Source organism: Rhipicephalus microplus, chromosome 2, assembly GCF_043290135.1.
Source record: "Rhipicephalus microplus isolate Deutch F79 chromosome 2, USDA_Rmic, whole genome shotgun sequence".
NCBI classification, from domain to species: domain Eukaryota; kingdom Metazoa; phylum Arthropoda; class Arachnida; order Ixodida; family Ixodidae; genus Rhipicephalus; species Rhipicephalus microplus.
Genome location: NC_134701.1, coordinates 77,143,264 through 77,167,400, shown reverse-complemented (window position 1 = coordinate 77,167,400; position 24,137 = coordinate 77,143,264). Strand labels below are relative to the sequence as shown.

Below are 24,137 nucleotides of genomic sequence, written 5' to 3'. Positions count from 1 at the left end.
AACCTGGTGTTATTAGTATTGACAAGATGCTGTGTGGATAGCCCTGAAACACATAGACCATGATAAATGAGGCGGTACATCAATATAGCTAACTTTAGAGTGAATAAAGGATTAATTGGAAGCATGGAAAAATAAAGAGTGGCGTAGAAGGCGATTGAAATGGAGCGAAGGCGATCAGACGTAGTGCCCGTTTCTGAAGATGTAGGAGGGGCTCCAGGTGACTGGCATATGTATTACCCCAGGATGAAATGCAATAGGAAAGATGGCTATGAATATATGCGTAATATAATGATAAAATAATGCGTGACTGAAAATAAGGGTAAGCTTTAATGAGAACATGAATGCCAAAAGAAGCTTTTTTTAATATTGAGAGTACATGATAGTTATATTTCAAAGGCTTGTCTAGTATTACGCCTCAGAACTTCACATGATCTGATACGGAAATGATATGGTTGTTAAGAGATACGGAAACTGGTGAGGGAAATGTGTTCTGTGCGGATGAAAACACGACAAATGTAGTTTTAGAGCGATTCATATAAATATGATTGTTAACACACCATTGATAAATATTACAGAGATCGGAGTTTAAGCTACTTTCAAGTTCAGCAGTTCTTTTCTGGGATGTAAAAATAGTAGTGTCATCGGCGTAAAGAAGACAGTTAGTATGGTTAAGGGAACTAGGTAGGTCATTAATAAAAAGTAGGAATAGAAGAGGACTTAAGATTGAAACTGTAGGGACGCCCATGGTAACTGGCTTAGCAGATGACGCAATAATATTGACATGAAATACCTGTGAGCGATTTGTTAAGTAATTGCGAATGAACTGCAAAGCGGGACCCACAATTCCGAAAGATTCAAGTTTACACAGAAGGATCTGGTGGTTAATTGCGTCGAAAGCCTTCGTGAGGTCAATAAAAACTGTCCCAGTAAGTAATCTATCGTCTATGGCTTGTTTAATTCGGTCAGTAAAGCTGAGCAAGGCGAGCTCTGTCGAGTAGCAAAGTCGAAAACCAAACTGGTTGGGAGAGATTAGGTTAAATTTAAGCAGATAGCACATCAAACGCAAGTAAAAAAGCTTTTCGATTACTTTGCTAAAGAAAGGAAGTACACAAATCGTATGGTAATTATTAGTTGACAAACGATCACCCTTTTTGAAAACAGGTGTTATCTTTCCTACCTTTAAAGCATCAGGAAATGCACCTGCTTTGAAAAATTTGTTAATTATTTAAGCTAAAATAGGAGACAGTTCACGTGGCACGAGCTTTATCTTAGACGGGTGAATGGAATCTAAGCCTGGCCCTTTGGTTTTAAGAGATGACATGATTTGAAAGACTTTGTCTGCAGATGTAAGACGTAAGTAAAAAGACTGAGGTGAACGAGATAGAATGGGAAAATGAAGGTCAACTAGTGAATCGGGGGAATTTGATGCAAAAGTATTACTGAAAACATTAGCGATATCGAGTGGCTTGGTAAAGAAACGTCCATCAACCGTTATTTTTGATAAGCATGTGGTCTCGCTGCTGTTCAAGAATTTTTTTTATTAACTGCCACTTTTTCCTGGTATCATTACCGTTCTTATCTATTTGTTTTTCATAATACTCGCGTTTGGTCATCTTGAGCAGCATTGAAAGTAGATTTGAATATCTTTTTAAGCGCGTTTTTAGAGAGCTGTTTGAAGGCTGAGATTTTAATTTTTTTCGCATGCTTTCCTTTTTAGATATGAAATGCAAGAGACCAGGAGTTATCCATGGGGTTTCTAGGCGTGCGAAACCAATGTATGACGGTACTTGTGGTTGTGCATTTTGCAATGAATGCGCTTATTTTTGCCGAAAATTCATTAAACGCTTCCTCGCCACATTCTTCTTGTGCAACAAAGTCCCAGTCAGCATTACGCACTATCTCAACAAATTCCGCTGAGTTGAATACTGTCTTGGTATTATGCTTATTTTGTATGGGAATACAGGCATCAAGACAGAAAAATACAGGATAGTGGTCGGTGAATAAATAGTCAATAGCCCCGGACTTCGAATCAGCAAGATATTCGACAGCACATGGTCGATTAATGTGTTAGACCCATTCATATCACATCTAGTCGAGGAGTGAATCAGAGATTGTAGGCCGAAACTAAGAAAACAGCGAACATATTTCAAGCAAACTGGAGTGTTAGTATCAAGGATATTTATGTTTACGTCACCGCAAATAATAACGTTTTTGTTTTCCAGGGTTAGAGTAGCAAGGATTCTTTCAAGCTGCACGCAAAACTCGGAATTCGAGGATGAGGGAGAACGGTAGATAGATGCAATGACTGTATCACGATTGTTCAAAGGCAGAGCAGAAGATTCTACTTCAAGCCAAAGAGACTCACAATTAATGTTGTCAAAAAACAGATCCTGACGGCGTTTGTATGGTATTGATGAAGTTATTAGGACTGCAGATCCGCCACCACGATTTGTTGCACGGTGACAATATTCGGATTCATAGCCTGGCAAAGCATACAGATGCCCTTCGTCTGCCGACAGCCACGTTTCTGATAGGCAAATTACGGAAAATGAGTGTTCGACAATGGAAAGGAAGGCTACAAGGTCGTCATAATGCCCTCGAAGGCTACGAGTGTTAAATTGCACGAGCGAGAATGCGGGTGTTTGCTCAAGAAGACGTTTTGCTTCAGCGCAAGAGAGCATATTAGAAGCCATAATGAAACCAAAAGTGTTCCTTAATCAGTCGGCATGCCTACGATATGATTGTTAGGTCATCCGTGTCAGCGATGCAGTGCACTTTACTGTTGCCGGTTTTCCTAGCCTTGATAATACCATTGTCTGTCCAGAGGTATTTCCAGTTTTTTTTTTCTTTCTTTAGGGTCAGAGCCTGCGCGAACAGTCGTTTTTTTTCTGGAGTGAGGTGGTCGTTGATAAAAATGGGCTCGTCTTTTTGAGATTGGGTAGGAAGTGTTTAAACGTGCCTTCCGTGCTTTTTCACAGAATTCGGCCCTCTTGGCTCTCGTACAGAATCGAGCAATTATGTGTGGTATTCCTTTCTTGACAGGGACACGATGACGATGTCAATGTCCGCTGCCGCGACAGGGCATTTTGCTTTGTTCCCGATTTCCTGCACGATCTGAAGGCAGTTCTCATCCTTTCGGACGGGGACACCTCTTATTTCAACGTTGTTAGAGTGTGAATACTGTTCAAGTTCGCTGAGGCGTTTAGCCAACTCCTTGTTTTTAACCTTCAGGGACTTGTTTTCTTTGATCAAATTTTCGTTTTCCTTCTTCGCGCCTTCACAGATCTCATTCAGTAACTTCATACTTTCGCGCATCTCGGCCATTTCAACTCGAAACACTTCGATTTCTTTCGCCAGCTCAGCGTTCGTCGGCATGTCTAAGGACTATCACAAACAACCTGAGGGCAGCAGTGTTTACGGCAAAATAAGCTAGTTCAACAGGCACTAGTTCAATTCACCAACCTGGGTAGGAAGAACGGGGTGAGTGGAGCGCACACAATCCGCAAACACTGCTGCCACACTGAGGGACGATGCGCTGCAGTCTTCTGTTATGTAGGCTCCTTGTCCAGGAAAGGGCAGGGCAACCGGCGATGATATGATTCGACGGTGATGCAGTGGGCCCGTCATGCGCCGTAGGCTTGCGTCCACTGGAAGCTGGTCGCACGTGCCTTGCCGATCTTAGTGACCTGGGCAGGAAGAACGGGGTGAGTGGAGTGCACACAAGCCGCAAACACTGCTGCCACATTGAGGGACAATGCGCCGCAGTCTTTTATTATGTAGGCTCCTTGTCCAGGAAAGCGCAGGGAAGCCGGCGATGATATGATTCGACGGTGATGCAGTGGGCCGGTCATGCGCCGTAGGCTTGCGTCCACTGGAAGCTGGTCGCACGTGCCTTGCCGATCTCAGTTACCTGGGTAGGAAGAACGGGGTGAGTGGAGCGCACACAAGCCGCAAACACTGCTGCCACACTCATGATGATACACTGCTGACACGCTCATGATGATACGCTACGTTTTAAACGGATACTTTGCATCTCCGAAAAAAAATGGCAGATCCGATGTAAAGCGAAAATCAGTAATATGCGAACCGAAAATGAGGAAGGTTTATAGGTCACTTTAAAATAAGCACAAGGTTCACCGCAAGCAGCAAGCGTAAATTATGGTGTAAATGACTTCCATGTCGCGATTATTTGGTTAAACCTGGCATTTGTGTTCGTCGTCGATTCACGTCACTTAACACCAATTTTTTTATAGCACAATCTAGCGACACAGTTGCAAGTGCATCATAAGCGTGGTATGCAGTCGGGTTCTGACATGACATGCATATCACGATTGTCGTGTTTGGACGTGTCATTTACCTTTGTCATCCCTTCGCGTCAAGCTACCAAAACGGCCGTGAACGCGCAACGAGCGGTGCGCATGATAATGTTTTACAATGCACGCATATCATGATTATCATGTTCGGACGTGTCATTTACCATTGTCATCCATACACGTACGTGATGCAATATGTGGTACATGTGAAGCTAGTGAAACGGTCACGAGCGCATCATGAGTACAGTATCTAGTCACGTTTTACATGGCTCTCATAATACGATCATGCGTGGACGTGTCAATTACCTTCGTCGTCCATTCACGTCACGTAATACTAAATTTGGCATATGTGAAGCTAGCGAAACAGCTGCGAGAAGATTTTGAGCGTAGCAAGTAGTCCTGTTTTATCCGACACGCATGACATAAATATGCTGTTTGAACGTGTGATTACCTTCGTCTGTTCGCCTCACGTGATACCAAACTTAGCATATGTTACGCCACCGAAACAGCCGCGAGTGCACAGTGAGCATGATATGTATTCATGTTTTACTTTACACGCTCATTTTGATTAGGGAGATGACATAGACTCCAACCAAAAATTTTCAAGAAACCTGACGTTTGACTGAAGCAACACGCCAATGATCTGCGGAAGTTCTACCATGAGCGCAGCGCAGTCACCGAATATGCTGAGACATTGGACCACCAGATAAATTTCGAAGTGACAGCCATAGTCGAAAGCGAGCCGAACTGGAGGAGAAGGTTGTTACTCGAGTCGTGGCACATACAGAGAACAGCCCATAACATCAACCGCTCTCTCAGAATTCTTCTCTCAGTGTACACACACGGACTGCGCTCCACGGCAAAACGAGAGAGAGAGAGAGAGAGAGAGAGAGAGAGGTCATTAGCCACCCCTTGAGAGCTTTGAAGACGCTGCTGCTACGTAGTCTACGCAGTCACCCCTGAGGAAGGAACCAAGTCGGTTTCGAAACGTCGGGTTTCTTCAAAACTTTTGGTTGGAGTCTATATCATCTCCCAGTTTCATAGCCAACCAGACAGACTTCTGTCAAATGTTTACATTCAAGTCATATCTTCATTATCATGTTTGCACCCGTCATGTAGGAGGAGAAGGTTGTTACTCGAGTCGTGGCACATACAAAGAACAGCTCATAACATCAACCGCTCTCTCGGAATTCTTCTCTCAGTGTTCACACACGGACTGCGCTCCACGGCAAAACGAGAAAGAGAGAGAGAGAGAGGTCATTAGCCACCCCTCGAGAGCTTTGAAGACGCTGCTGCTACGTAGTCCACGCAGTCACCCCTGAGGAAGGAACCAAGTCGGTTTCGAAAAGTCGGGTTTCTTCAAAACTTTTGGTTGGAGTCTATATCATCTCCCAGTTTCATAGCCAACAAGACAGACTTCTGTCAAATGTTTACATTCAAGTCATATCTTCATTATCATGTTTGCACCCGTCATATATCTTCGTCATCTATTAACGTCCTGTTATACCGGGTTTAGTATACGTAAAGCTAGCCAAATGACCATGAGCGCATTATTAGCGTTGCTTGTAGTCATGTTTTGCAGGACATGCATATTATGATTATTATGTTTGCACTGGTCTTATACTTTTGTCATCTATTCATATTACGTAAATCAAGATTCTGTATAAGTGAAGCTAGCAAAACGACCACTAGCGCACCCCCCATGAGCACGACATGTAGTCATGACTTACATGACATGCATGTCATGATTTTCACATTAGGGCCTGTCACCTATGTTCCCCACTCACTGATGCCATACCATACCAGTTTCGAACAATATAATGTGAACAAAACCACAGCAATAACAAGAAGACGATGATATTGAATCATGGCATTCATGACATACACAATACATTTTACTATTATGCCTAGTTACTAATGCTCGTCATGCATTCAAGTTATGTCATACCAATTTTGGTATAGATCTCATTATTGAAACGGTCGGGAGAGCTAAAATACTTGACACCTAGAGAGGTAGATCAACAGGTGAACGGCCATATTCGCCCAGGTTTGCTAATAAATACTTCGCATTTAAAAACAATAGAAAATACATGTGATTAGATTTGGCACGGCAAGTCCTAATTATTGACTGTTGGTGAAAGCTTCCAACGTTGTAAGCATGCAAGGCTTGTATTTCTTGCTATTTATGTGCTTACCACAGTCATCCTTGTGGACACATCTGCCGTTTTTATTTCTCCAAAGTGGACCTTTGCACACACATCTTGACTTTTTTCTTCGTTTACATGTCCATGTTTCTATATAATAGGCGACTCCGTCGCAGTAGTTTTGCGGGAAAAGACCTCCGCCGTCACAGACACCCAATTCTTCATTAGCGGGACAAGCTTAATAAAAAAAGAGTGGTAACAATAGAAAAACTTGAATGTTTCAGCTTAGCAAATTATCCAGGGTAATATTATTCAATGACAAAAATAAATCGAACTTTTTGGGGGCTCAGGTTTTCCCTTTTTTTACACAGTGATTTACAAGTAAAAGTTTTCCGGTGTGCAGAACAGTGTGTATGTGAAAAAATTAAGCGCTTTATATTAGATTTTTCAAGTGAAATATAATTGTCCCTATATCGCAATTCTAAAGGAACGCTGAGGTGCCCCCGTAAAAAATGAAAAACCAGAAGGTCGCTTGCTTTCCTTAAAAGATACTTCAAGATGTTTGCCACCTTGAATTTCGTTCCTCTCTCCAGTGGAACTTCAGCGTGCTGTTAAAAAGGCTGATTGAAGGACGTTGTTATCATGTAGATTGTGGCTTGTAGTCCTGACACTACAAGGAGGCAGCTAGTGATAATTATCATCGTGGCACCCCGACTGAATATTGTGATTATCATCATCAGGAGCAAGAACACCAACCACGAGCAGAAGAACAAAGGCCTCGAAAGAACGGGCGTTGAGCTAATCGGCCAGAGTGGGTGTGAGCTAGCTAACTAGGAGGACATGCACTTACAATGAGAGGAACGAGAGTGGAGAGAATGGGCGTCTGAAGCGACAGGTCGTCCTGTTTGAGTACTCAAGTGTCCACGACCAGGGTGTCACTAACATGCGCACCAGGCCCAAGATCCCGTATTTGCTCTTCCTCGGTAAGATAACGGCAAGCTGCACTAGCGGCCAGGTGCGAGTGTTCCTGATTGACCGGGACCGATGATCTAGAAGATGCCTCAGCTGGAATCGGCTGGCTAGCGACTAGGCAGGCCCAACAGCAAGCTGGCGGTTTGGAAGCTGCTGTGATTCTATGTCTTCCCCGTCACAACCGGGGCGCAAGCGGCGACAAGTAAGCCGTAAGAGACAACATACTGACCGACCTGACTCATTGGGCCATGCAGTGACACCACCGCAATGACGACCGCTACGTTGATCATCGTGACATCCCCTGAAGAGGTGATCACATGAGTGCTAGTCACGTCGCGTGATAGCCGAACAGTTCCAGGTCATTATTTAGTTTCTGTAAACGCTGAGTGAACGGAAGTGTTGTCGATAGCGTCGCCTGTGTTGTGCCTTGAAGCCCCAAATTCGGTATGATTAAATAACCAATCTTGGGCCCAAATCTAGCACGCTTTCATCGCAGACGTATTGCTCGCCGGTGAACAGACTAAAACTATGAAATGATTCTGTATGTTGTTCTGATGAGACATGAACTACCTAGAGTGGGGCTGTTCATACTGAGCAGCAGACAATACGTCTCATATTTTACTCACGCGAAGCTAAAGATCAGCACAGGAGTGCACTCTGTGTCAAACATCAGCACGACTAGGGCCCAAACACACTTTTCACGTTATTTCATCATTTAGAATGTGTGAATACGTATATCTTGATAAATAATCAGGGGAGCTATATCAACCATTTTTTGTCTTTCCCTGTTTCTCGCGGTTAGTTAGGATACTTTATAACTTTATTCAACCTTGTGTTAAAATTCAACAATGAATTTAGTTGTGTTTCAAGCATATCAACGTCCTGTGCACTCCGCCCTTACGTCATCTTTTAGGTATTTTTTATTGAAATTCCAAGTAAAATTGGTGTATATTTTAATATAGTCCCTTGTGAGAATATAATTGAATAAATAAATCAAATCTACACCACGAAATATATAGGCAACTTGTCGATTACATCAATGCGGAGGCAATAACACGTGCAGTCTTTTACGTGACGTATTAAACGGCATACCGGATGTTGTACTGATTTTTCGCAATGATCCTTTATGACAGTGAGCATAGCAATAAAATAAACAAGAACACTTGTGCAATCAATGAATTGTGTGACCTTACAATGCATTTCTAGATAGCTCGGGTAACATGTGTGGGGTCACATGTTGAATGAATTGATGAATGACATTGTACACTCCGACGCTATGGTTTAGCTGGCACAATGTACATATTGAAAAATTTGTCATGTCTGTCTGCCCAGTTTAGTTAGGCTGGAGGATGAGCATCACTTTCAGCAATTACTGGCTCAAGTTATGTCCAGACAACGTTTGGCTTTATCTATTTGGAGGCAGAAGAATGTAGAGTTCTGCATGCGAAATGTTCACCGACTCATCATGCTTGCGGCTGTCTTCAGCGTACTGATTTTCTGTGGCACTCTGCAACGCAATAAATGTAAAGAAGCCTACTCGCGCACGCTGTAAATTATGTGTGTATACATTGTGCTTATAGCCTGCTGAGGTAACACACACGGTGTCACACACGTCACTTGATCTGGTGGATATTCTTCTCTACACTGCTTAAGGGCTTCCATCGCAGTACGGATATCTAGGCTTCCGTCGAAGTATGGATATCTAGAAGTACTTCTTGTCATCTCCACATAGCTAGTTTAATTTGGCCGGAATACTAGCGCTCATCCCAACAGTATGTGGTCTACACAGTGCTGCACCTTCTACTAATATTTTACGCTTAAAATTTTCACTACACTTATTTATTAACAAATTTCCTTTCAATTGCCACACATTGTAGCCTATTTCGTCTCTTTAAGTGATATGACGTCTTTTGTCCTTGAATGGCACGGTGCACATTCATCGACCAGTCTGTTTTTGAAAAGATTTCTTTGAAAGGGTATCTCCACGTTGTATATAGCCTAGTGTTTTACAGGTTGGACTATGTAACTTGGGTCAAGATTTCTATATTGAAAATTCATTCGGAGGCAAATTTAACCAAGCACATAATACTCGCAGTAGCCTAAAGATGCTCAGGCTCTATCGTGTGTCCCCCCAAAAAAAGACAATATATATATATATATATATAGTCTTTATATTTAAGTACTGAAATTTTCATTATTCGTTAAAAACCCAAAACTTGAACACTGAGCTATAGAAAGCTTTTAGAAATCAATGTATGAATTGTTTCCTGCGCGATACGTCTCGCTGTATTTTTTTCTGCATTGTAAACACTCCCTGCGAAATAACAAACAACACGATGAACCATCAGCGCACTGCTATATGCTCTCAAAGCATCGCTTAGTGAGGCTGCGAATCTGGACAAGAAGAACCATCTCTGGCAGAAAAATTGAAACTGGCAATGTTCGTCGCGCGTTTTTTCCCTTTCCTCAGCCCCGCAGCCGCTCGCTTCCTTGCACATGCAGCGCTCTCGTGCTGGCAACGTCACACAATGTACTGCTTCGAAAGATCTCCCAGCAGTACAGGGCCTTCAAAAAGCAAACCTAAATAAAGCGGAAAGGTTCGTCAATTTATGACGCGGAGCAGACGACAACGACGCCAGAATTAACGCGAAATACATTACCAAAGTCTACGACATAGCGTGTACGCCGATAATTATCGAGTGGACCTTGTTGCTTTCATACTGTAAACGTACATATTGATCTATATTCATTTATTATATTGGTGCCTATACACAGAAAGCAAGACACGAAGAAAATAGGAAATGAACATGTGCACAGCGAACTTCTACAGCTGTAGTACTGTTGTCTGGTCCCAGCCAGCACCCCTAGCTGTCAATAGGGCCACAACATTCAAGAGCGACTGTGATACCCGCCTCTCAGAGATAACGGCAGGACGCCAAGACAGACGTTCTTAGTGACTGTCTTGGGGTCCTGCCGTAATGATGTAACGGTGTTGCTGTGCCCACGCTATTGATGCGTCTCCGATGTACAGCCGGATCATGCTTCTTTGAGACTGTCGCCTTGAATGATGAGCGATGGCGGCTGACTTAGCAGACGAAATATGTAGTTAACTTCAAGGTATTAAGTTGTCGTATCAAGCGATTACTGCGTAATTCTGTTATGAGGCGGTCCCTGACTTCAAGGAGCAGTGATATGCAGTGCTATGTTGTCCGTATGGATAGCTACGTGCATTAAACTCAGATTCTTGACGCAGTCTGCTTCAAAGTTCAGCAAGCGCGCTGTTGAAGAGAAGTGGCAATAAAGCGCTGCTTTGAGGAAGAACGTACCTAAGAGTGCGTGTTTCACTCAATATTTATCTAACAAGTACTTTTATTGTGTGCTCCGATAGAAAATTACGCCTAAAATTAGGCAGCCCACCTGATATAACCATAGCCATAAGCGCGAAAACACTCGCCTTAAATGAAACCTAATTAAAGGCTTGTACGCCTAGGAATAGCATATATGCAAAGTGCCTGTTTTCTTAAGCAGATTTATGCGATGATGCGAGATCTGTGCTTTTCAATGGTTCGACGAATGGTGAAACAAGCTGCTCATAGCACCAGGTGGAAAAATAGCTCCTGTATGCCATATAGGTGGAACAGTACTATTTATTCAATGAGTTTCAAACCTGTAAAAGGTATTACATTGAGCAATTACGGCTTCAGGAGTTACGCAGGATGCTCAGGCTTCAAGCCTAGTTTCACGAGAGATTATTTTCATTCCTCAGGGGTTCCAGATGTTTGCCACACTTTGTTTTATTCATCCAATATGTATGACTAAAGGCTTCATCAATGCTTTTTGAGGCTTGCTACGTAATACCTTCTTCACCTGGGCTGTGCGAGGATACGACATCCACTGCGCATGGTGCTGCTCCTCAAGAGCGAAGTCTGCTTTATGCATTTGACAGATAAAATCGTTGTTTATTGTTGTAGTATCGGGGCTAATTAAACAATCAAGGTCACCGTTTCGGTCGTCCTTTGATATAAGGCCTTTAAAGAGATTAGCAAACTCTTCCACGATAATTTTCGGACACCATCCGGCCAGTATGCACAAAGATGCGATTGAATTCCTGCAGATATTCAGAGTGCAGAAAGTTATGAGTATGCGCCATACACTTCAAAAGCCGCTTGTCATATGCAGCGAGCATCACATGTGGCCCAGCCCGTTCGACGAAGTGTTTATGTGTGTCGCCGTATAACACCATCAAATCTGATCTCCAGTGCGCGGGGCTCTCCTGTAGGCGCAGCGTCAACAAGTGGGCAGCCTCAAAAGCTCAAGATTGGGATTCGGCTTATTTAGGTTCTGACTCATCGCACTTTGGCTCATTGTAGGCACTCACTCACCAGTTTGAACATGTTTGGCGCCTCGGAAAGCGGCGGACGGAAGTTGTCCCGATTTGTCACTCTGTATCTGGCTAGCTTATGCCTGAGAGGAGGTTCCGGATTCAACCAAACTGGAGATCCAAGCCCCATTGTTCAGCTTCACGTTATCAGGCAAGCCGCACATCTCTTGTAGATACTGCAGGTAAATGGTAGAATTTTACTTACCTCTGTCGACAAATAAGAAGGAAGCATTAGTCAGCGTTTGAGAATTATGCCTAATAACCAGTTCATTGCTCTCCACCCAACGGCTATCTTGTGAACAAGAAAAGCAGCCAGAATGGTAAGTATTGAAGTCCCTGCACCGGATAAATGATGAGCCGCACTGAGGGAACAAACACTTCAGTAACGTGGTGTCTAAAGACCGCGTTGGTCGAAGACTTATGCCTGCCATAGGTGCCTCTAATACTTATAGCAGCAGCCGCACGTCCCAATCGCCATCACACATAGCACCTGTTTCATTAACTGAAAAATGTAGGTCCACTCGCACACATAAGGAAGCTCTGAAGTAGTTTCGCCAATGCGAGGCATTCGTGCATTGGAAAGACCTGAACGCCAACACTGTGCATTGCGCGTTACTCTGACTACCAACGTAACCATGAAGTATCAGTTCGTCTTTGATTACATTGCTTTTATGAAGCACTGTAAAATCGGCTACACTTCGAGGAACGTCAAGACCAGATTGGCATGTTGCGGCCGTGATGATCGAACATTCCACTGCATTCCGAAGAGTTAGGGCTTTCGACTGCTCATACTGTTTTTAGTGAAGTCCGTCTATAATTGGAACAAGCACCTTCAAAAGCTATCTTGCGGCTAGCGCCGCTGGTGTCTAGCAACCAGCAATCAGTAAACTAATGACATTGATAAGCATCGTAGGTAGATTGATGGCCTGGGCATCGTTTTTGACAGAGACAATTTGTTTACCATGTTTTTACTGTAGGTGGGGCCTTAATTGTAGCTGGTTCCGACGCTTTTTGAGAAGTGATCACTTCAGAAACAGGTTCTGGCATTTTAGATTGAAGTGTTGGCCACGACGTTGCCAAAATAAAGAGTTGCGCTTGTGTGCTTTCCTCTGACGTGCGTTATCAGCGCTATACTTCGAAAGTACAGGTACATCAGTTTAGCCGCCGGTAGCGGGTGAACAGATACTGCGGTTGTGGGTCTTCTTTTCCGATGTCATATTTTTTTTTATTTGGGAACTTTGAGCTTTTTTTTCAGGCTGAGACATTATTTGCCTGTTGCGAAGTGCTCGCCATCCCTTTCAGGGCACCGACGTATTGAGCTGTCACAAATATATGCATTGTTCTTTTCGTCTCGTTTCACAGAAACCACAACACTTGTGCAGAAAACTTGTACGTGTCTGAGCTTCATGGTGTTGTAGGGGCCTTGATACAAAGGGCAGAACTGAGTATTGCACTAAACCGGCTTTTTTATGACTTCGAAGCTTTTCAGTCGATCAGAATCTTCACATCTTTTGACGAGTCGAGCCTTAGAAACCTCATGATTTTTCGTGAAGGCATGCCAACAATAACGCTTTTCAACCGTCATGTTGAACATTTAGGTAGACGATAGAACTAGCGGTGACATTCCAACCCTTTGGCGCACAAGCCCACATGTTGACACCTCATGGACGACAAGAACAACAAGAGAAGGCAGGGAGGTTAACCAGACCCATGCCCCGTGTGATACCCTATACTGGAAGAAGGATCAGGGGGAAAATGAAGATGAGAGAGGGGGAAAGAGAAGAGACAAAAAACGTTGTCAGTGAAAGGGCTGATGCGTATGCAGTGGTGGCGCTACACAAAAGTTTACGGCATTCACATAGGCATCTTGTCCTCAGAAATCGCAAGACAGCTTTTACTGCCTTTTGAGCCATTGAAGGACGAGAACGGTGCTCCAGCAGCATCTGCACAGAGAGAGGCAGTGGATTCATTTGACGTAATGCGTCACAAAGCATCGGTAAACCATGTAGTGTTTGCACCATCTTCTCATCTGTTCTGTGCAGCTATGGCACTATTCTGTTTGTGTGCTAAAACATCTTCATCAGGGCCAAGGGCCGGGCAGAAGAAAAAGACATGTGGAATCTGCTTGCGGACAGCATTGAGGCTTACCGTCCCGATGATAACGACGTATGCTACAGTAGTGGTCATGATGTTGCTGCACGTTACAGTTTCATTGTATGAGGACGATGTCGTAGACTTCCGCCTTCAACAAGGAGGCTAAGCTGGTATGAGGCTTCCGCGTAAACCAATCTAACATCAGACTCGGCATTGAGTGTTTCCGAAGACACTAAAGAGCTGAATAGCTTTATTACACGGTACATTTGTCTCTGTGACAATACGAGTCCACCATTATTGCGTTTTATAGCAAGCTTAGCCGGGAGGGTGTGCCAGCAAACCAAAAGTCTTGAGGGCTAGTGTAAACACCGCTGATTGTTGGTGGTGCACAAATATGACCAAAATAGAACACTAGCAGACGCGTACGGTCGTGAACGAGCATTCTAGGCTTGTCAAATAACAAAACAAAAAAAATTGTTTGATCATAGCACTTGAAAGTCGGTAAAGGTTAAAGTTATAGCTTGCGTGTCTCCGGAACATCACCGGATGAGTTTAGCCGCGATGCAGCAAGCTTATCTCAGACTTTAATTAAGGAAGTTGAACTTCTCGACTCGTTTTTATAGCTTTTTTAGGTTTTTCTTGTTCTCTCACACTATTTCCTGACAATATCAGCTTTACAGGTGTATAAGACTTTCTGCGCGAAGGCTGCTTAGCGCGAGAGGCGCTGAATTGCAGGCACGGTGTGATATCGGCTGTTCGATGAGCTCGCACAGTTAGCGCACACGGAAACGCCCAGTCCAAAGCACTGTACAAACGCCGTGCACTTGAAACAATACCGCACATCTCTGAACGTGACAATTTCGATGTATGTAGCAAGTGTCAGTTTCAGCAACATTATAAATGGCACCCTAAAACAGAGAAAAAATAGGAGAAACCAGCAAAACGATGTCGAAATTTCTGAAAAAATAACACAGAGGCTCATGCCGGCAAAATTTTGCAACTTTCTCGGCACGTGAGTTGCAGGCGACGAACCTTTCACATCGCGTGGATTTCCACTGAAAGCCATCAGCAACGTAACGCTAACCGCGGTGTGATGTATGTTAGTTTGAAATTTAAACAATGACAGCTGTGTCGTACAAACAAAAATAATAGAAAAATACCCCCACCTCGCTGAAGGGAATCGTGAGGAAATGCGAATGCATTTCTTGAGCAGTAAGAGGCTACTGTTGCCGTCAGACATTCACCTCCACCAACTACTGCCATCACTTCGAGAGACACCAAGCCAGCGAACGGTTGAAAGTGAGAAGCGAGCGGTCTGGAAAGTGGAGCACCAGCGTTTTGCGCTGGGCATTGGTGTTTCAGAGCGGCATCTCGAGCACACAATTCCGGGTGTTCTTTAGAGGCACCCAGCCCGTAAGCGGACGGGCGGGTGGGTGGGCGCAGGGAAGCGAGAGAGCAAACAGTGTAAGAACAAGCGGTGAAGAACTGCATCTACCTTATCCTACACTCTCTCGCGCCACACGCTCCAGTTGCCAGGGGCGTAGATAAGCGCACGCATCCGCAGCTGTTAATATGGAAAAGGTATTGAGAGCGGAAAGAACATCTGCCGGCAGACGGACAACGCCGGATACCTGACATATGCCGACTAAGAAATTCAGTCTCATTCAAAACAACACTACGTTCTTGCAATAAAAAACCATAACTGGGCATTCACAATGGGAGGAGACAGCGATTAACGATTACTGTATTGGTTGCATCGATGCGCCGCGTTACGTACTGAATGTGGTATTTGAACACACAGTTTCAAGTGAAGAATTCAGGCAACCAAAACGGAAAGCGACGGAGAGGCAGAACTTTGACCAAAAGTTTTACATGTGAAACATGCACCTCAGTTCTGCTTGCACTGTAGCGGCATACTTCGCATCTCGCAGAGGCTGCCGTGGGGTCGATACTACCATCGCGGAAAGGCAAATCTCGAGAGTGAGCCCCCCGTTTCAGTGGGTCAAGCAGGCGGCATGGCGCCGAAGTTCGCAGCACCGGCAGCAAAATGTGTGCTGCGCATGTCGTGTGTGCTCCCACTGCGGTGAACCACGTTGATTCGGCTGCATCTTCTGCCGTACCTCTCAGGTTTCCCGAATCTTGCCATCAGAATTTCAACGCGTCGTTGTCGCAGCTCCGCAAAATGACTTGAGATCCCCATATTGTCTGTCAAGAACGAGATCACTACGGCTGCTATGGGGAAGCAACAGGCCGCTTTGAAATTGACCGATATTCAGACGTCCAGCTTTTCTTTCATGAATGTGCAAATACAGGCTCTTGGCATAGCGCTACCGAGAAAGACAGTGAGACAAATAAATCAAACAAGGACATAGCTTTATTTTTTCTTGTGAACTACAAAAGCTCTAAACGAGTCGACATTGTGAAGCTGGTCGCGCGTGGTGGCTGGCTGACGAACTGCTTGAGCAGGCTTTTTGATTTTTTTCAGATACTGGTACTCCTAAAACTAGGCCAAAAGTACAGCGCATGTTCACACGGGTCAACATGTGTTTTAATGCAAGGCTGGTACCTCCTTATAGGGTTTTCAATGACGTTCATGAACATGGTTTGGAGAATGAAGTTGCAAACCCGCCTTTTTTTTCTGTGAGATTACTTGATGCTGTGGTTTTTGCCTGGTATACCTGACTCTTGGCGTACCCAACAAAGTGCGAAAATTGAGGGGGTCTTAATCTGAACACCTTGCTCACCAAGAAATTAGCCGTTCCCACTGATCCACTGCTGCGGCCAATCTTTATCCAGCCCGTTGTCCTTTGCTGTTGCCGTGCGGAGGATTTCTATTATGCTGACGCCAGATATCCTTAATTCTAGCTAGTAGAAGCTTACAGACAAATTATTATAGTACCTCCATGAATTACACACCAAACATTGAAACGCCACTAATGTTGTTGACACGTGTGCCAAACATTGTGAACGTTCTCGTGGCTCTAACAGTGAGCGTAATTTATGGTGCATTGCGAAAGAAGTTTGCTTCTTTGGTACGAAGTGACGTGCTAGCGAATTCTGGGGCCCTTCTCTCTTGATTAGCGTTCAGTTAGCAAAGTGTGTTCAATTCCAGAGGTCACGAGGCTCCAATGCTTCGTGCCACTGCACGTATCAGGAATGTTTTTTGTTGCATGAGTATTTCTGCAACAAAGATTTACAGACATAATCTCCAGCATGCACACTATGGACGCCCGCCTGGGGGCATGTTAAAACCTTCGACACGATAACTATCTGCGCTTTGTTGCCCAAAACTGGTGACTTCGGCTCTTTGGTGATAAATTCTCCATTATCTTCTAGTATTTTATATGTACGAATATTGGTCATTGGCAGTGTGTATGATGAAAGCGTTGAAACAGATGAACTGACAGCCTCGTTCGCCCACGTGACGCATCTTTGTCAAGAACCATATCTCCTCGTTGATGATTTAGGTATGGCACGCCAGTTTGCTTACAAAGATTGAAACAATGTAACGTTTCTGTCAAGAAAACGCCGGGTTACAGGTTTGCAGAAGCGCCTGAATGAAAATAACTTGTGAAGACTTCTCATCATGACGCAGGCGCTTTTTGGCCGTCTCTAAATCTTCAAACGGCGAAATGGCAGCTAATGTCGAGGCCTATCATCAGTATGTCGCGTTTTGCCCTATGTCAAAGATTTGTAATAGAACTGCTGTTTTCTTTTCCTCCAATTCGTGAGCGCTTTATCACCGCGTCAGTTCTCTACAAGCAGCATGCATTTGCACCATCATTCAGCGAAAGATTGTTGCCTGTATGTAAGCCACACTGTTGCTTTTCTGTGGCAGCCGCAGGTGACCCCGTTCACCTGCGACTGCCACGTGGTTCGTCAGTGCGCCCGCAGTCTGTCACGTTGCTACTTTTTAAAGCACACTTCCTGGGTCTAGTTTATAGTAATTGAGACTAGACGATCACCAGCGTTTCTTTCTCTCTAGTCTTTCGTCTCCCAAGTGTTATTTTAAGCGGGGCGCAATAACACAACAATGAATACTTTTCAAATTCTGCGGGTTTTGTTTACCATGCGGAAAAAACCAACCCAATACGTATCGTACAGGACCTGATTCTGCCAATGATTTATGAAATGCTCTTCAAGTTCGTGTTGGTATTGTTACGGGGAGAAGGCGGCTGAAAAATGCCTTTACTTTAGGTAAACAGGCAGGCATACAATATGGAGCTCAGTCTGCACGAGATCGCCCTAAACATCGTCCTCTTTCCTATAATGTTCATATGTGGCACCCTGTAGCATCACCTCCGGTGGCGAAGGCACCGTCTCGGTGCTTGGTCTGTCCGAGTAATAACGCTTCAGCCGAGTGACGTGCACAACGTCAGAATACGATCGCGCGCTGGTGGCGTTAAGAGGTTCAGTTTCATATGTCACGTAGGTAACTCGGCGCACCACATAGTACGGACCAGAGTACGGCGAAGTAAGCTTTTCGCACAGGCCAACTCGCCGTGACGGCGTCCAGAGAAGAACTGTGTCACCTTGACTGAAGTGGACATCACAATGGCACGCGTTGTAGACCAGTCGTTGTTGTTCCTGCGAATGGCTCAGACGCAGGTGAGCAATCTCACGTGCCTGTAGAGCTCTAGAAATCACCTCGCTGGCATATTCTGACGTGTGGCTAACGGCAGAAAGGAGCGTGTCAAAATGCAACGTAGGTTCTCGTCCGTACAAGAGAAAAAATGGCGAGAAATCTGCAGTATCTTGCCGGGACGTATTATAGGCAAATGTCACAAATGGGATGATGGAGTCCCAGTCACGGTGGTCGGAAGAAACGTACATGGCGTGATGGTTCTATTTAGCCACTCCGTGAGCCCGTTCGTTTGAGGATGGTACGCCGTTGTGAACTTGTGCTTTCTAGCGTAAGTAGCGTAATATGTCTTGGATAACTTCTGATGAAAAGTAGCGACCTTGATCGGTAAGCAGTTGCCGAAGAGCGCCATGGTGTAGTATGACGTCTTCTAAAAGAAAGTCAGCGACGTCGGTCGCACAACTGCTAGGAAGGGCCCGCTGATTGCATACCGAGTGGTGTAATCCATGGCGACTGATATCCACTTGCTTCCGCTGGCCGATAAAGGGAATGGTCGTAGTAAGTGAACACCTAACCTATACAATGGTTCGGATGAGACCTGAATGGGCTGAAGGCGTCCCACTGGAAGGGTGGCTGGTTTTTTGCGGCGTTGACAGGATTTGCATGGGGCGACGTAACGGCAGGCAGATCGGTAAATACCGGGCCATAAGAAGCGACGTCGAACGTGGTGATAAGTTCTTGAAACTTCCAGGTGACCAGCTTTCGGAATATCCTGCAACTGTGCGCAGACAGTTTGACGCATATGTTGTGGTATGACAAACAGCAGCTCAAGTCCGTCAGGGTGCATGCTGTAGCAATATAATACGCCATCTTTGAGCTAGAAAACAGAGAGATGGAGGGGTTGTGGGACTACCGAGCCGAAGGATTATATCTCTGAGGCGAGGATCCCGGCATTGCTGATCTTCGATGTTGCTGAACGTGGAAAACGCCAAAACGCAAGTAGACTCATTGCTCGCCGAAAGTTCTGCTGGGTCTACTGGATGACGCGACAAGCAATCAGCATCTCATGTTGGCGGCCTGATTTGTGGACACTCGTCTAGGAATATTCATCAAGCCGTATAGCCCACCGACCAAGACGTCCACTAGGATCTTTTAAGGCAGACAACCAGCATATGACGTGGGGTTCAGTGACAACCCTGAACGGGCGTCCATAAAAATACGGCCGAAATTTAGCCACTGCATAGACGAGTGCGAGGCATTCGTTTCACTCTGCAGGCGATAAAATACGGCTAGCGTATGCAATAACGCGTTCGCAGCCATGCTGTCGTTGTGCCAAAACGGCTCCGATTACGTAGCCGCTGGCGTCGGTACGCGCTTCCGTTGGAGCCCATATATCATAACGGCCGAAACTCGGTGGCGTCGTAAGTCTAGTTGTCAGTTCAACGAATGCTCTCAATTGTTCAGGTCCCCACACAAAATTCACATTTTTTAGTAGTTCCGTGAGCGGGCGTGTTACGTCAGCAAAAATGTACGAAACTAAGAACAGAGGCCCACAAAGCTTCGAACGTCATTCGTAGAGGTCGGCATAGGGAAAGTTTTGATGGCGCGCACTTTCTCAGGATCGGCACGAACACCCGACGAATCGACAAGGTGTCCAAAGACGGTGAGCTGCCGGCGGCCGAAGTGACATTTCGACAATTTTAGCTGGAGCCCCGCTTTGCGGAAAACCGGACAAATTGTTGAGAGACGCTCGAGGTGAATTTCGAAAGTTGGCGAAAAATTAGTGACGTCATCAAAGTAGCAGCAGATTGACCACTTGAAACCGTGAAGAAGAGCGTCTATCATTTGTTTGAATGTAGCCGGGGCATTGCATAACCTGAACGGCAATACTTTGAACTGATATGGCCCATCGGGAGTTATAAATGCTGTCTTTCCGTAGGCTAGATCATCAACTGATATCTGCCAGTGCCCGGAATAAAGGTCAATGAAACAGAAATCATTTGCTGCACTAAGGCAGTAAAGAACGTCATATATCCGTGGCAGAGGATACACAACTTTTTGTAACTTTGTTAAGATTTCTGTAGTCAACACAGAAGCGCCAGCTGTTGTCCTTTTTTGTCACGAGGAAAACGGGCGATGTTTATGGACTTGAAGAAGGTTAAAAGATGTCTCGGGCAAGCATATTGGCGACTTTTTGCTGGATCACGCGCCTCTCGGTGGAGGAAACTTGAAGGGGTCACCGGTGTACAGGATTTGCGTCGCTGGTGTTGATACGATGCCTTACGACAATCATTTGACCTAGGGGTCGGTCGCGGAGTTCAAAGACGTCTTGATACTACGCAAAAAGGCCACGAAGCGACAACAAATGCTCAGCCGGCAGATCAGAGGCAATCATTTTAGTTATGCCGTCTAGTGTACTGTCCGACTGAATACTGGCAGATGACGGTGTATCCTCTGTTAAGGCGGATATGTGGTAGTCACCGGCCGGGACAAGGGTTGCAAGGGATAACCCTCGTGGCAGCACTTCAGAGCAAAGGCCAAAGTTCACAGTAGGGAGATATGTCACGTTGTCCTTCATTGTGATGATGGTGTGGTTAACGCAACAACGAGCGAACACAGGACTGTAGGATTAGGTGAAATGACATAATCGCCGTCAGCTACAGGTGGATCAGAAGAGACGTCGATATACGTCAAAGCTCAACAAGATATGCGAACAAAGTCGGCGGAGCATAGCTTTGGCGGCGCAGGATCAGGAGCGTCAACGGCGTGTGGTAGGACGAGCTGAACAACACCAGCAGAACCGTCAATGAGGGCGGAATGCTCCGAGAGAAAATCGAGTCCCAAAATGATGTAATGTGGGCAGTGGCCCAGTACGTAAAACAGAACAGTGGTATGACGTCCAGCAACAGTGACGCCGGCGAGACACATCCCTGTGACCGCTGGTGTTGCACCATCAGCTACTCGGACAAGAGTGATTGGAGCAGGAGTGAGCACTTTCTTGAGTCGAGCACAAAAGCTACAGTTCATGACTGATATGTGAGCGCTGGTATCAATGAGTGCTACCACAGAAGTACCGTCAACATTTACTTTAATCAAGTGGTTGTGTCCGGGTATCGTGTGTATCGTGAAACAGGCTCACCTCTACGAACTGCGCCCGTCAGTTTTCCGAAGACTGGCGGTTGGAGGGTGAGGGGGAGTGACGTCGATTAGTCGAGCGGGACGTGCGTCTAGAGGGCGACGGGGAGTGGTTTGGTTGGGCGGTCCTGGATGGCAAAGCACCGTCTTGTTCCACGTAGATTGGCACTCGAGAACCAGCAGGTGGGTGTCGGGTGTTGGCATAATGCGAGTATGGCTGTCAATTCCAGGAAGTGCAACAGTGGCGTGAAATATGGCCTACGCGTCCACAGTTGAAGCAGATCGGCCTGTCATCGGAAGTTCGCCATTCTGCCGAGTTCCGGTAACGTGGGTGATTGTTCGGTCCGCGGGACATATTAGGTGTACTGGGCAGTCGGTAGTCAGGTCGGTTAATGGGGCATAGCATCTGAAGTGCGGCGTTGGCCAGTTTCTGGCACACGACACTCTTGATCAAAGGAATCGTGGCGCGAGAGTCGTCGAGGGGCCCGGACTTGATCGGACAGGCGAGACGCTGCCTCCATTTTGTGGCGCACGATGCACACGATATTGTCGCAAGCAGCAGGGGCTGATGGCAAACGGGCGTCCTCGCAGGTAGATGGTGAAGCCGTGTTGAGAAGACGCGAGAAGTGTGGAGTGATACGGCGACTTTTCGCGTCTTCGAAGTGTCGGCATTCATAAATAACGTCGTCTACAGTCGATGAGTTTCGAAACACGAGGAGATTGAAGGCGATTCCTTTGAGCGTGTATGTGACCTTTTCAGATTCCGGCATCTTGTCGTCAACCTTCGGCAGAGGGCGAGCACATGTTGTATGTATGTTATTTATGACTCAGTGCAGGACTGGAGTCGGCACGCTAGTTCTTTCTGCGAAGCACGTGACGCCCAATGGGCTTGCCGAAGAGATCGATGAGTTTCTGTTTATAGATGTCCCAGCTCGTGATATCTTTCTCGTACTTAGAAAACCAAACTTTAGCTGTGCCTTCAAGGTAGTAAATAATATTGGCCAACATCAGCATCGGATCCCACTTGTAAAGTGCGCTCACCCGTTCGTACAGCTGAAGCCATTCCTCTACGTCAGTATTGTGACTGCCCGAAAAGGAGCCTGGGTCACACGGTTGGGTCACGACGATGGCGCGGTTAGTAGCAGCTGGATGCGGTGCTGTTGGTTGCTGCGTAGTCGGACGAAGCACGGTTGGGGTAGTCTCAGAAGAATCCTCGTTCTCGTCTTGATCAGGCGTCGCACAGGCAGCCAAGGAACCTCCGCTGTGTAGAATCGTCGTGGTTGTTGACTGTGGGAAGACCCGTACTCTCCACCGAAATGTTACGGGGAGAATGTGGCTGAAAATTACCTTTACTTTAGGTAAACAGACAGACATACAGTATGGAGCCCGGTCTGCACGAGCTCGCCTTAAACATCGTCCCCTTTACTATAATGTTCATTTGTCGCACCCCGTAGTAATATTTTCAGTTTTCAGCCAATATATAGATAAGTTTGGTATTAAGTGTGGCCTCACTAGCAATAGGGTAATAAATTACGGCCTCAGTGGGTATAGGCTAATACTAGGCTACGTAGGGCTCTATTGGCCTCTGAATTGTTTTTTATTTGTAGTCTTGGCTCAAATTATGTGGAAGAACCTGCATACTCCTGCACTCGCTCTTTGTTCTGCTTGCTACTTTTTTTTTCACCACCCCTGCTACGATAATTTTCATATCAATTATCTAGTACTAATACGCCACATGATGAAGTAATTTAGCACAATTAATTGGTATCATTCCTGTAAAGCGCTATGACAATTTTTCTCGAGTCAGTGCTAATATGAGCTTATCAAACTTTCTTAGTAATTTCAAATGACGCCCGAAAGACTACCTTCGTATCTTAAGTTTTTCATAATAAAAGTTATCTTTTTTCTCTTTGATTAAACCAGAGTAGCCGTGAAATCGATGCATGTACTGGTCCAAGGGACGAAGAAGGTTGCAAGTACTCCATGATGGCGAATTATTTGAGAGTTCTTATCTTTAATTAATATCGCTTCTTATTGACTGTGCATGGACATTCTTAACAAAACAAAACCTTATATTGCAGTTTGTATGAGAAAGCATCTCATATCGGAAGTAATGCAACTTGTCGAAGGAAATCATCTAACAGAAACTTTAATATAAATATTTTTAACCAGAGTATAACAAAGTATGGGAGTAATCAATATTGTCATCATCAGCCTGACTATGGCCACTGCAGGGCAAAGACATCTACCATAATCCGCCAATCAACCCGGTCTTGTGGTTTTTGCTGTCACGTTACACCTGCAAATTTTTCATTCTCATCGGCCCACCTAACATTCTGTCTCCCCTTCGTAGGTTTGCCTTCCCTGGAATCCAGTCAGATACCCCTATTGACCAGCCATTATCCTGCACACGTGCTACGTAGGTGCCTGGCCCACGTTGATTTCTTTTTCTTGGTTTCAACTATATTACTGTTACACGACATCGGCAACAAAAGAGAATCAGGTAGACGACGAAG

The 24,137-nt window shown here is 45.3% G+C and overlaps 1 protein-coding gene across 12 annotated transcripts in view; it reads right to left on the bottom strand.

Annotated features, from left to right (window-relative positions):
- Nucleotides 1-24,137, bottom strand: part of LOC119170841 (uncharacterized) — a 234,434-nt gene that overhangs the window by 186,205 nt on the left and 24,092 nt on the right. For 10 of the 12 annotated variants that reach the window (XR_012893706.1, XR_012893705.1, XM_037422111.2 and 7 more), the window contains exon 3: nt 6,509-6,694. The exons of the other annotated variants lie outside the window; for them this stretch is intronic. Coding sequence is in view for 8 of the 10 variants with exons in the window: in XM_037422111.2 (XP_037278008.2) it covers nt 6,509-6,694 (186 nt within the window). In the remaining 2 variants the exon portion in view is untranslated. The remainder of the gene's footprint in view (nt 1-6,508; nt 6,695-24,137) is intronic. 12 annotated transcript variants of the gene reach the window in all.